The sequence below is a fragment of the Xenopus laevis genome, chromosome 8L (assembly GCF_017654675.1).
Source record: "Xenopus laevis strain J_2021 chromosome 8L, Xenopus_laevis_v10.1, whole genome shotgun sequence".
NCBI classification, from domain to species: Eukaryota; Metazoa; Chordata; class Amphibia; order Anura; family Pipidae; genus Xenopus; species Xenopus laevis.
In genome coordinates, this window is record NC_054385.1 from 66,222,968 (window position 1) to 66,237,746 (window position 14,779).

At 38.3% G+C, this 14,779-nt stretch overlaps 1 protein-coding gene across 1 annotated transcript; it reads right to left on the minus strand.

Annotated features, from left to right (window-relative positions):
- Positions 1–3,137: 3,137 nt before the first annotated feature.
- Positions 3,138–10,281, minus strand: gpank1.L (G-patch domain and ankyrin repeats 1 L homeolog; the record flags this gene model as incomplete). Its single annotated transcript, NM_001097131.1, is given in 6 exon segments — positions 3,138–4,384; positions 4,440–4,665; positions 4,666–5,271; positions 6,871–7,478; positions 9,636–9,749; positions 10,251–10,281. Coding segments are annotated over 2 exon segments (1,050 nt in total).
- Positions 10,282–14,779: the final 4,498 nt, after the last annotated feature.

Consider the following 14,779-nt stretch of genomic DNA (forward strand, 5'->3'; position numbering starts at 1 on the left):
ACTTTGTTTTATAGGAAGCCATGATAAGGAGGGGACTGTACCCTTTTGGATGAGAGGAGGATAATTCCTTAAACATTTAAAACAGGTAAAGCCTCAGGCCCAGATGAGTTCTCTTCATTATATTACAATGAATTATCAGCCCAACTTATCCCGCAACTCCAAAAACTCTTTCAGCATATTACTAGCGGAAAATCTCTGCCTCCTGAAATGAATGATGCTAGCATATCAATAATTCCGAAGCCTAACAAGGATGTCTTAAACCCTAAAAACTATATACCAATAACACTACTCAATTTGGACATTAAGATACTAGCCACCATCCTAGTGAACAGATTAAACAGAGTTTTACTGACAGCTATCTGTAAAGACCAGATAGGCTTCATTCCCACCCGCCAAGCACCAGATAACATTAGGAAGACTCTGAATATCATAGCATATGCTAACAGAAATAAAATCCTGACTTGCTTATTGGTGTTAGACATTGAAAAAGTTTTGATACGCTTAGCTGGACTTATTTGTTCTCTCTCATAGAAGAGGTCGGACTAGGAACTACCTTAATTGACACGTTAAAAGCATATTATCAGGGCCCACAGGCACGTTTGAATCTCCCTTCCACCAAAAAGGTAGGTGTTATCAATATACAAAGGGGTACACGTCAGGGATGCCCTCTCTCCCCCAGCCCTATTCGCATTAGCGATGGAACCTTTAGCAAGAGCACTTAGGGATGAACACTGATATTAAAGGTCTCACTGTTAGAGGTAAAGAATATAAGCTTTCACTATTTGCTGATGATCTACTCATGCACGTAACTAATCCTCTCACATCTCTACCCAACCTGATAAATGTTTTGTCATACTTCGCAAAATTATCTGGTTTGATAATTAACCCAGAGAAATTGGAAATGCTACCCTGTAACCTAACCAAACCATTGATTAAGCTGATTGAGCTGATTTTGGATTTTCTATTAGAAATGAATATCTACAGTACCTGGGAGTAAAAATAACAGCCTCCTTTTTCCACGCTATACAAGACTAATTATCCCCCTTTAATGCAACTTCTAGCGCAGAAACTCTCAATATGGGACAAACACCGAATCTCATGATGAATTCATTGTGTAAAAATGGTATTATTACCATAGATACTATACCTGTTCAGAACTCTGCCCATCTCTGTACTAATTGCAGATATCAGCAAGCTGCAATCAGCCTTTTTTCAACACTACGTGTATAACCGGTCAACATTGTTGGCATGTAAAACAAATATTTTTTAGCTTTGAAACCAACTACACTAAATGAATGTGCCTGGTATAATATTTAGCCCAGCCGCCACATATTACTTTTTTGTTTATTTTTATTTTGTTTTATCTTAATTTAAGCCATAATTTACATTTATCATGACATTCTATGTTTATTTGTTATGAGAATTCAAACAATCCCATGTTAAACTTTTCTTTGGAAATTCAATAAAACATTTCAGTGTAAAAAAAAAAAAAAAAGGTGAATCAGATATTTGCTTTGGTTTTCTAACTTGTAGGAGATTGTTCAAATCGAATTGCTGATTGGTTGCTATGGGCAACATCACCGGGAGTGATGTGCAGGTCAAGAAAAAATTGACCCGCACCCGCCCCCGAGAACCTGCACAGATCCTAACCCGCCATTTATACATCTGCGCTGCCCACTGTAAATTCACAGAAGGGGGTGGGGCCCGCCGGTCCGCAATATATAAATATATAAAGTGCATCCGGCGGAAGTGGGACACTAGAAGGTCGCAGGCGGGATGGACTCAGGCTAAAGTTCAGCCCACAACTGCAAACTGTGCACAAGTCGACCCAAACCGCGAGTCCCGTGGCCTTCAGGTCGGCCAGCACTAATCACTGGTGAGGTTTGTCTCATATGTTAATAAATATGCCCTAAAATCCCTTGGGCTTTTCATCACAGTTACATGCTAGCCAGAAGCAGTGGCTTTATTACATGTAATTATTAGATGTGAGAGTTTTTATGTTGCCAACATACATGATAATATGCTAACCATGTTTCACATGTGCTGTATGCACCCTTTATCCTGAGCTGATGCTCAAAAATTATGTATCTCCAATCATAAGTAATATACCATAAAAGATTTGGTTGAACATATAACCTAATTTGCATATTCAGATTTGAGCATAAACAATACAACTGCATTATCTGTGATTAAATATATTGCTTTCTTCAGGCCCAGCCAGGGCAATGGCACAAATCTGAGGTTCTGTCGCCCTAGTATTTAATAGCTCTGCAGGCAGGCAACAAAAAGTTTGGAATCTCTCCCGATTTATTTTAATGGGGATCATATGGACCCATGGGTCCTAGCAATTGCCATTAAGATCAACCAGGGCTGATCCTGTGTGTTCTGGGGCCATGCATGTAGTAATAAATGTCTGAGATGTAAATCATAAATGTAGAGACACATGCCATATTACCTATTGTGTAGTATCTTGTAATAAGAAGACAAATTTTTACAATGTCATCAAATTAACCGTCTACAAACAAATGCTAAAGCTGCAGCACAAGCATTTGTTATAATAAATTAAGTTATATAAAAAATGGATATGCAGAGGATATTGCATTCTATAAAGAGTATAAATAACTCCACCACAAGGGAAGCTCTATTTTATGTTAATTATAATATTTTACAGATGAGCCTATTTTAAGCCAGCTTTTCAACTGGTCTTCATTGTTTATTTTCTACGTTTTTTAAATGATTAGAGTACTATATTGAGCCTGCAGCTGATTCAAACATAGATACATAGTATACTCTTTCAATCCTATCTGTTAAATTGGTGGTTTACTTCCAGGTTTTTAATATGGAATAGAATGGGCAATTCTTAGCAACTTCTCAGTTGATTTTAATGTGTTATTTTAATGTGTTATTGTTTTTTGCCTTCACTCTCTCCAGATTTCAAAAAGGAATCACTGACCCTGACAGCCCATAAACTATTGCTATGTGATACTAAACTACAATAACAACTGTTATTTTATTACTTCTTTTTCTATTCAGTCCTCTCCTATTCACCATGTAACATGAATGTGAAATATAACATTAGTTACATGGAAGTTTCAATGTGTGAAGCCTATTCAATAAAAATACATTATAATCAGTAGTTGATGCTTTTTTCTCATTTCCTGGGTGACAGTTTATTCAAAAATGAGAGCAGTTAAAATTTAGTAAAAAAGGATAAGGTTGTTAGTTGCTGCACCACTTTTTAAACCAGATTTAGCCACAGGAACCTAGTTACCATAATGGTGTACAAGGGCTGTGGAAAATAGTTATGTTGTATATCTGTGCAGACACAGTTATGTTCAAAATGGAGAATCTGAAGTAGCACAGCATTAGAAAATAAAGTAAGTAGAGCTTGACCATGTTGATTGACTTGACAAAAGGCCAATTTGGGCCTGAAACTTTACCGTTTGTATCCAGTGCCATTTCTAATAACGGCATTTTAATAATTAAGAAATTTTGCACCGTAATAGCTGGAAACCATTTGTCCAAGGCTGGTGATTGCAGCAGAACGTACTGCCTTTTTATATTTTTACCTGAAATGGTGATGCAACCATTTCCTTCAACACATCATTTGTAGATGATAGAAATTCAATGGTTTTTAGAAGTGCTAGGTCTGAGCTGTAAAATCAGAGTTTAAAAAAGAGGCATTTCCAACACTAGGGTCAAGGGCACATGTGTTCCCTCCACTTCTCTCCGCCTAATGAATATTAATGAGACAGAGAGAAGCTAATCTGCTTCTATAACCAACTGCTTGAACCTGGAAGCTCAAGCAATAATAAATATGCTTCATGGTGTCATCCTAGGACCAGGGGATACTAGACCCAAAAGTGACAGTTTTCAACATGAGCTCAGTGTATAGGGCTTGTGCTTAACATAATAGTTGTCTATTATTTTAGATAAGAAATACCTATGGTTTTTGATATTTCTGACACTAAACAAGTTTAGTTGTCCTGCAGAAAGTGTAAAACGAGTTAAGTGTCCACTGAGTCCAAAGTCACACAGAGCATTGGCTCTGCCTCTTTCTGCCTTCCTACAAATCCGCAAAGCAGATCCACCCTCTTCTGCAGCTCCATGTAGCGGCACTGACAGGCGCAGATACATGGAGCGAAGCAGAGACTGGCCTGAAAACTGCTAAAGCAAGCATTTTCAGGTCTGTGCCTGTCAGTGTAGCTATATTGAGCTACTTCCTCTGCCTACCTACAAAACCCTGATGAGAGAAGCAAAGCAAATGCTCTATGTGAATTTGGCCTGAGGAGTCTCTGAAAAAGAGTCAAAGGCTATTGCTTAGAGAAAGGAGGGGTATGTTTGTTTATTTGTTCAAAGGTAACAACCTGCCCTTTATACAAGGGCGGACACGCGGTTCTACTTGTAGGCAGCCATTTGTCGTGACTATAAAACGCCAGAAAATACCTGAGATAGATACAGAGACAATTATCAGTATTGTCTATGAGTAGCCGTGACAAGTAGCTGGCTACAAGTAGCTCCAGGTGTCATAGCACTAAAAGGGAATGCTTTAGAAAAAAATAGGAAAATATTAACTTTTTAATTAGAAGAACAGAATGCATTTTTTAACACAAGTTATTTATTGTGGTCATTTTTAGCAAAGGTGGTTTTATGTGTATACCTCATTAAAAGTCCTTTTAACGGTATCAGCGTCTCTTTCATAATATTTGACCATGTATAAATTAGTTTAAAGCTTTTTCCATCAGATGGCACATATTTCCCCAATGCAAAGATAATGTGTTTAGACATAAAATTAAAGCAATATATAAATACTAAAAGTCAATATTCATGTAAGTTCGAAGATTCCTTTCCCAATCTCGCTCTTTTGCTTGCTTTCTCTTTTCGTCTTTTTTGCTGATTGTTGAGATTCTTTCTGTTCTCTTTTGTCTTATTTGCAAATTAGCAATGGCCATACTGTCATTGGCAGGAAAGTGCGTAACTTTAGGTTTTTGGTCTGTGTCGAAGCCAAGACCCTTTGTATCTCTCTTTAGAAGAGTCTTAACTGGGAATTTTCTCCCTTCTCCATCTGGTCCCAGCCCAGACTCTCGATTCCAGCCTTCCTTCAGCATCATCTTAAACCCCCTGTTATGATCTGGTATGGCATAATAAGTAGCAGGCTGCTTCTTCTTGTTATTGAAAAGGTGAACTGTAGAGCGTTCATGAGTTTCAAGAGTATCTTCCTGGTAATGGGATTTGCAGACTTCACAGTATTTTCTTTCCAACGGTCTTTTCCTGCAGGGAAAAAAAAAAAAAAAAAAGTGTTACTCCTTTACAGCTTTAATGCTGTGCAGTATGCTGATGGATAAGGAGAGACAGTACAGTATGCTAGGAACCAATAATCACTATTTTGACCGTATAATGTTATGGGCCAATACACATAGCATGTGTAAAGGCATGTGTGTGTAATTGGTAGAAAAATAGTAGTCGAGTTTCAGCTTCTGTAGTGTGCATATTACAACATTTCCATTTCTGTGAAGAACGCAATAAATAATTATGAATTTAAGGAACAGTAAATCCAAACATGAAAATATGCATAATATGCATTTGCATACATTTATCCTGGAAGTCTATTTCAATTTAAAAAGAGCTTTGTCTTTTTGTGTAGAATTCTGTGGCTCAAGTTATGTGTATCCATTATGTAAAATTCCATGGGCCTAATAAAAAATTGGTGGCTGGTCAGAAACAAGTAAGGAATGCAATAATAGGGGAACTTTTTTTTTTTTTTTTTTACAGATAAAAATATGATGTCAATTCAAATGAATAATGTAAATATGCTAGAGTGTATTCTCAATGGGTTTCTCTAAAGAGATTACAGCAATAGCAACACATTAGCAGTAATGCTGCTATTCTTGCTGTGGCAAGTTATTTGCAATGACACAAGCAACCTGCATAGTTTCTCAGCCAGTGGGAAGGGACAGAGAGAAAGTCTTGCAGACTGATTATCAGTGCTGCAGCCTCTATAGAAAAGGTACGTGTAAAAAGCAAAATGTAGAAAGAAACATCTATGGTGATGTTTTTTATTTAATGTGGCGCATTAAGGGCAGAGACACACACTCAGATTCGGGGAGATTAGTCGACCCAGCGACAAATCTCCTCTTCTTCCGGGCGATTAATCTCCCTAACTACCTCCCGCCGGCTAGAATGTAAATCAGCGGCAGGATGGCAATCGGCGCTCTTCATTTTCCGAAGTTGTCCTAAGTTACCTCACGAGAAAACTTCGGGCAACTTCAGAAAATGAAGAGTTCAGAGTGCCATACCGCTGTCGATTTAGATTCTAGCCGGCAGGAGGTAGTTAGAGAGATTAGTCGCCCCGAAGAAGAGATTTGTCGCTGGGTCGACGAAATCTCCCCAAATCTGAGTGTGTGTCTCTACCCTAAAGGTGACTTGTGTTCTTATAAACTTCAATCACTCTTTACTGCTACACTGCAAGTTGGAGTGATATAACCCCCCAGCAGTGCATCAGCAGCCTATCAACAGAACAATGGGCAGCTAACCAGATAGCAGCTACCTGAAATCTCTGCTGAAGGATTTCTTTGCATTGCTAAAAAAAACCCTGCTTTTTTTAGCTATTACTATTAATTTTACTATTGTAAAAAAAAAAACAAAAAAAACCATGACATTTGTTGGTTCAAGTATAAAATTTTAAATAGTGAATTATTTGCAATAGTAATGTAATTTAGAAATAAAAAGTAAACCATAAAAATCATGACAGTTTCCCTTTAATAGACGTAAAAAAAAATAAATGTAACCTTTTCTCTGATAAAAACAACAAAATTGCAGATTTCCCCTTTAATTAACACTATTTAAAAAAAAATTAATTTTTATTCTTACCTTGCGATGTTCTTCTTTGTAGAAGTAAAGGAGGATTGAAGAAGCTGAACGATGTCTCCATGGCCAGCTTCCTCTGCCAATGAGAAAGCATCCCTTCCCTGAGTGTCACATACTCCTACCCAAGCTGCACCTCTCTCTAACAAATACCCAACAACTTCTTTTCTTCCTTCATACGCCGCACACATTAGAGCTGTCCAGTAGTAAGAGTCATGAAAGTTAATATTACACTTCTCTTTTTCCACGAGTCTTTTTAACCCACGCAAGTCTCCTTCTTGAGAACACCTTAGTAACTGGTGACCTTTACGTTGCTCATTAGGATCCTGAGCTGTGGAGGTGTTTTGTTCTGACTGGGTACCAGTTTCACGAGACTGTAATGACAATATGGCAGGTTTTGGTTTTCTAGAAGATTTTTTAGAGTGAGGCTGCGGTCTTTCAGTTCCCACAAGACTTTCATAAAAGCTCCTGGCTTCCTCTCCTGTTATAATTTCATTGGGTGCATGGAGATCTTTTTTATTACTGTGCTCTCCATTCTCCCAATAATCCGATTTGTCCCGGGCTTTTGTGAAAGTGATAAGCTGAAGATGATTCATTTTTTTCTGCCACAAACCCTGGGGAAAAAATAAATAAATATGCTGAAAAATATTAAATATTTACATTTTTAGATGTGTTTGCTGAAGCCCTGAAAAAAATTAATTAGATTACTCAAGGATCATGGTGTAATACTTTATTATTTACTTCATACCTTATGTTACAACACTGAGCTGAATAACATAGAACGGCAGCCTGGGAGCATATTCAGAACCTGCAGTCCAATCACAGCTGAAGGGCTGTATATAGGATATTTGGATTTTGGGACAAGGTACATACCTGGAAGTGTAGGATGATAAAAGTGCCCATTCTACATTTAATTTTCACGTTATAAAACAAACTTGATGGACTTGAATAAATCAAGTATCACTATTAAAGGAGAGAATTTGGATGTTACTTGAATGGTAAATAAACAATGACTTAAAGACTTTCTATGGGAGTTATTATAGGCAACATCTTGCATCATCTAATAACATACAGCAGCCAAATATTATTTAGCTTTGATCAAAAGTAGTAATATTAACAGATAACACCTGATTGGATGGTTTGGGCTTCAAACCATATACTTTTATGGCTGTTAACCTATGAGACTGCAAATGTCCTCCACAGCTAATTTTTGTCTCATTCATGAATGAATAAATGTACATGTATAACAATTTTGCAAACCGATGGGTCTGTTTTAAACTGTGGAGCAAGCAATAAGCATGTATGTGCTTTTTCCATTTAATCCCCTTATGCCTCATTCGCTAAAATTAGATTGTAGGCACCAAAAGACATATCGAAAAATTCAAGAGATGAATATGACTCCACACAGGAGACTGCTGCACGTTAGTTAAAATTTAACTTTTAATGTAGGATCTGTTTATATTGTATCTATGCAAGTGTTTTTTCTAAGTGTAAAATCTATTTTCAGATAAAAATTTTTATACTTTCCTCAATCCCCAACCTATAACAAGCTCTTGTTTGAAAACGTTCTGATGTGTCAGAAAATCACAAGGCTCATTTAAGAAACAACTCTAAGCAGTATGGGTAATTTTGCTGTTTCATAGAATGCAGTCACATCACTAGCATAAACTGATTTCTGCCAGAGGGTGGCAAAGGCCACCGAGTCTTCTCAAATACACAATAATACAGTGTTTCAAACGTCTTAGCAACAAACAGTTACATAGTTAAAGGAACAGTAACACCAAAAAATTTAAGTGTTTTAAATTAATGAAAATATCATGTTGTGTTGCCCTGCACTGGTAAAGCTGTTCTGTTTGCTTCAGAAACACTACTATAGTTCATATAAACAAGCTGTTATGGAGCAATGGCAGAAATTGAAAAATGGCTATATGGCACAGGTTAACTAATGGATAACAGATAACACCATTAGACAGACAGAGCTTATATGCCATCTGCTGTGTAACCTGAGCCTTTTCTCCTTTGAATGGCTGCCCCCATTGCTACACAGCAGCTTATTTATATAAACAATAGTAGTGTTTCTGAAGCAAACACAGCAGTTTTACCAGTGCAGGGCAACACTGCATTATATTTTCATTACTTTAAAACACTTATTTTTTGACGTTACGGTTTCTTTAATCTGGGTTGAAAAAAAAAAAAAAAGACTAAGGTCCGTCAACTTCAATTCCTTTCAAAGGTAGTGCAAGGGTCAAGACAGACAGAGGAAATAATTGGACCAGCACTCTGTCCACGGTTTGATCTCTCAATAATCCTGGAGAAAGATACAAATGAGGATTGAAATGGTGGGCAAGTACTTGTGATGAAATACATTCATAAAGGCTTTTACACATAAGGGACCTATTATTTCCTTTATACCTACAGATACAGACTGTTAAAAATGATTAGGATGAGGAAGCATGCGCAGGTTAGTTATTGCCCATGCCTTCATAATGGGTTCCAGGATGGCTTAAAGGAAAAAGGATAATCACAATTTTAACAGGCACCCCTAACAGATTATGATCACGAAATTCAGACTCAACCGCAATGACGCTGCCCTTATTTTTCTTTCTCTAGGATTGCTGCTGTTGTGCTCGGCTGGTGTACATGCGCAGGAAGGAAAACAAGACTTCTCCATTTAGTATTAAAGTTTAGTTTCTACTATAGGCGCATGCATTAAGAGCACAGCAGCTGCAAATGATCACTGTGAGTCAAGTAGATGGCACTGTGGTACTTACTAAGAAATTTCCCCGGACTGGCACGAACTTTACAGCAAACGGGACTGCAACAACCACCACATGGAACAAGTGTGTTTTGAGGGCTACTCCAAGTCTCTCATCTCCATGGTGTCTCTAGATGAAGAACAAAACCTTTTATGTGCAAACCTGAAGAAAACTAGAGCTACATTTGAATTGCTGCAAAAATGTTTCAGTGTAGGTTTAAATGGTTATAATTAGGGGAATGCAGGGATTGGTACGAGGTGTTTAACAGATATTTACCACAGTATTTTCCCAATGGGCCTTACATGAACATGTCTGAGCATGCGCTGTTCGGAATTCACAAGGAAATAAACACCTCTATATAAGGGAACAGTTTCTTTAAAGTTCAAGAACGTCCTAAGTCACTTGTATGGCCAGCGTAAGGGCTGGGGTTAGACATGTATCGATAACATTTGTTTTATACTATTTCTAATAAGAGTATGGGACGCGATTTAGAGAGGAAGTAATTGCAATTACTCGGGGCCTGTTTTAAAGGTCTAGATTCGCAAAAAATAAAGCGTTCCTCCTGCATAGGCTGCTACTCCTGTCTATAAGGATACTAAAGCTGCCTAACTGAAAAATACACTCACATACCACCTTCGCCGCCGCTTTTCATAACACAGCCTACACTCCCAAATCGCTGTTAAATGTCCAGCGACACGGTTTAAATATCCGGCTCATCGATTCCAGCAAAACTGCTTTCCCAGAGATCCTTCATACTCTCGCGAGATGCGACCGTGACGTCACTACAGGCGCATATATATATATATATATATATATATATATATATATATATATATATATATATATATATATATATATATATATATATATATATATATATATATATATAAGCGCGTACGCGTCTATTCTGATATGAAACGTAGGTGTAGAGGGGCTTAGTACGTCGTTGTTACGTAAGCCTCAGTTGGCAGTAACGCGTGGTAGTAGTTTGTGTAGGGTATAGCATGCAGTGGGCTTCTGCTGGCAGCTTTTATTTGTTCGTAGCTCCTACTTTTGTCAGGAAACAAAAAAGGAAAAACGTGTCTTTTCGTGGTGGTTGCCTGGCCTAAGGTGATACCTGCCGAGAGCAGAGTATCTGTTCCCAATATTTGATTAGAAGTAGCTCTGTTCTCCTATGCACGTTTCAACTCTTTTAGGGGCGTATTTATCAAAGGTCGAGGTGAATTTTCAAAGTTAAAAACTTTGCATTTCGAGCTATTTTTTGTGTACTTCGACTATGGAATGGTCCAGATTCAATTCGAATTTGACAAAAATTTAGAATATCGAAACTTATCATGTACTGTCTCTTTAAAACTTCAACTTCGACCATTCGCCATCTAAAACCTGCGAAGTGCTGTTTTAGCCTATTGGTATGGTTGCCACCCGGCCAGTATTTTACCAGCCTAGCCGGTAAGACACCTGCCGGGCCGGTATTACAAATTTACCGGCAATGTTGCTGCCGGTAATTTGTAATAACATTTACAAAAGCCCTTGCCTGCCGGTGAAAACTTACATTTTCTTCGACTTCTGGCGATGTGGCACGACCCCCGTGGCTCCCCCCTTTTTTTGCGGCACGCCTGCAGGCTCTGCCCCTTTTGTGTCATGGTCCACCCCTTTAGTTCCAGCCCCCACCACTGGTCGGTAATTTTTTTTTTAAATAGTGGCAACCCTACCTATGGGGGACCTCCTAGAACCTATTTGGAGGTGGACTTTGAGAAATCAAAGTTTTCGGGGGGAAAAACTTTGAATCTAATTCGATCGAATGCGATATTCCTTCGATCGTATGATTACGTATGATACGAATTCAGTTGGTCTTTTTGAATTCGAATTCTGAAGTATTTTCAATTTGATATTCGACCCTTTCTAAAAATGCCCCTTACTTGTGCAAGGGAACAGAATAAAATATTTTGCGGTGATGCCAAAAATAGGCAAATACAGGAAGACTTCACATGCAGCATAATACAATGAGGGTCTGCTGCCACCCTCCTCCCGAAATGTTGATTGGCTTGACCTCGGTAAATACAAGCATCATATGCATTTGCTGGTGTTTGTTTTGATGCCCAAAGTGTCTGCTTTTGGTTTGTTTCCTACATCTAATCCCAAGTACAGACCTGTGAACTGCCCATCATCCCTCTGGAGATACCTGGCCCTTCCCTTGTTTTTCCTTAGTTTTCCTGCGTGAGTAGAGATTTTCACATTCAGCACTAGAAGGGCCTGTGCATATGCCAAGGAAGCAGTCATGCAACAAATTCACAGGGTACCAATTTTAAAGCTGACATCTCTGGGAGTGATTCATTTTTTTTCTGCTCCTATTGTGTCAGGAATCAAAGAACACTAAACCCCGTCAGTGGTTACTAACAATATTTAACTTAACCTACAATAATTTTTTTTTCTATGCTCAGATCTGCTACTTTTGTCAGAGAAAAAAAAGCAACATCAGTGCCTCTGGTTTCAATATCTGCTTCAGATCCTCTTCTGTTGGACCTCACAGCTGCAGCATGTGCATTTGAAGCTAGATTTTGGATTGGCTTCAACTGTGCGTATGGAAGAAAATACCGGCCTTCCTATATTCTGGATGTTTTTTTCCTATTAATAACATTGGCATCTATAACATCATTTAAAGTACTGGGCAGGTGGCATGTGTCAGTAGGCTAAATGTCCGCAATCTAACAAGAGGATCTGAAGTGGCTGATAGGGATACTTTTCACAGTAACGTGGTTCAGGGATGAGGCTGTGCAGGGGGTTAGGGGTGGGGTTTGTTCTTTAAATGGCAGAAAACTGTCTTTTATCAATTATATGATTATGTTAACTTGACGCAGACCAGTATGCATCTAGCTGTAGGAAAGATTTTTGCAGACAGGAACAGGTGTCAGTATCATTTACCTCGCAGCTTACGAGCGCTGAACCAACGGAGAAAGCTTTGTAATTTTAAAGTGGCTTTATTTGTGCACACAAATACATTATACAGCAGTGGGATAAGGTGCTAAGGTGAGTTGGCACCTTATCCCACTGCTGTATAATGTATTTGTGTGCACAAATAAAGCCACTTTAAAATTACAAAGCTTTCTCTTTTGGTTCAGCGCTCGTAAGCTGCGAGGTAAATGATACAGGATATTAACCGGCTGAGAAGAAGCTGGGATCTCGCGGGAGCAGCGAACTGAGGAGAGTTTGTACAACAGGGTGAGCTCCGCTATTATCACGCAAGATTTGTTTTGAGGAACAGGTGTCAGCAACAGTTTTTTACTACCATATTTTATTAAAATGCAATTGTGAAAAGAATTAAAGTGCACATTTAATGCGTTTAAGACAATGTAAGCTCCAAATTTATTTGGTTGCTTTTAATTACACTTATGGCACAGGCCTACCGTGTCACCTTCCATGGCCAGCGGCTTCATGCCACTTAAACAGAGTCATATGCGTAGCTCAAATTACCTTTTGGGTTCCACTAAGTCAGTCCACCATTTGTTGGTTGTCTGGGATGAAGTAAATACAACCTGTGTCACCATGGAATGCAGGGAGTAAGTTTATATGTGCATCATGTGCCTTCTTCCCAAAGGCATTGCACTGTACTTGCATAAAAAAATGTTCAGGCTTCAAGGTGACCCCGTAACTCACTGGAGGTGACAATCCAAGATGGTGGATACAAAGTTGTACTTGGTGGGGAAAGGATAAGCGCTGGTGCTGCTGGAACAAGTATGAAAGATATAAACTAGAAATGTTGTAGGGGCTTTGTGGCAAATACATGAACAACAGACATGTCAACTCACCCAGTATTTTTTGTGGCAAAGTGCAATTTCTACTGTAATGACCATGTTTTTTTACCCACAGTGCTACATTTTCCACATAATTCCAGAATTATTGTATCCATATATGGGCAACTCACCTGCACAATTGCAGCAGTGAATTAAAACACACGGACATGTGCACGCAGGTCGTCTCAAATAAAACTCTACTACGCTAAATTATTTATATATTCCAAATGACATGCACCTTATTCTTAAGGCACATGTTTGGACAAAAAAAAACTATGAAGGAAGCCAAGGTATTCATATTTAGAAACCTTGCAAGAGTTTAAGAACTCTAATGTGCTTTTTGTAGCCAAATGCTCGAGCCCAAAGACTTGAGGATTCAGTTTCAGTTGTGCATTTGACATTAGCCTTTGTATAAAAAAGTAATTGCATATGCCTTTAAATTCAGAAAACACCCAGTCTGCAAAAATAGAGGAAAGAGGGAAGGCGGTAAATGCTTCTTCACATTACCCTGTGGCTTAAAAAATAATCCAAGAATTGATACTGAGCAGTATGCTATATATTTCACAAATAATGGGTCAATTAAAGTTAGAACTAGATGGCTATACTGAGACTTTCATTCTTTAAAGGGGAACTCCGGCTTCCAAACCAAAATTTGATAAAGAGGCCCGCATAACACAGAAACCCCTAATATATCTATCTCAGTTACGTGTTTCTTAAAAAAGTATGAATTAATGCCATTTTCTATGCTTAAATCCAGCTGTTTAAAGGGGACCCGTCACCCAAACAAAATTATTCCAAATCCTATTTTATCATGTTAGTCAAGCAAAATTAACTTTAATTACACTGTATAAATTATTTGAATATTGTTTCCATCAGTCTGGGAATTCATAATTATAGCAACCAGGAAGGAGCCATTTTGTGGATACTGTTATTAAGACAAGCCTTGTATCATCTCAGAATCTTGTTTGTGCACCAGGGGACAAGGACCCAATGTCCAACCCCATACACTGGTTACACAATTAAATCGTTAAGAGAGCTGGGGGAATGTGGGGAGAGCAGTGACATCTAGGAAGTGCTGAATGGAAAGTGAAAGTAATTGCTTGCCCCACCTCTATGCCTAGGCATAGAGGTGGGGTAGGCAATATTTGATTGACAGCTGATATATTAAAATGAGTTTACAACAGCTATGAATGGTTTAATAAAAAAAAATTGGATTTCATATTTAATTTAAAAAGGACTTTTATTATACAGATTTTTATGTCTGGGTGGCGGGTCCACTTTAACAGTTCTTCTCTTTCTGCATCATTTGAAAACCTGGCAAGGAAGGAGTCACTCGACACAAATGTTACAAATTGTTACAATTTCTCC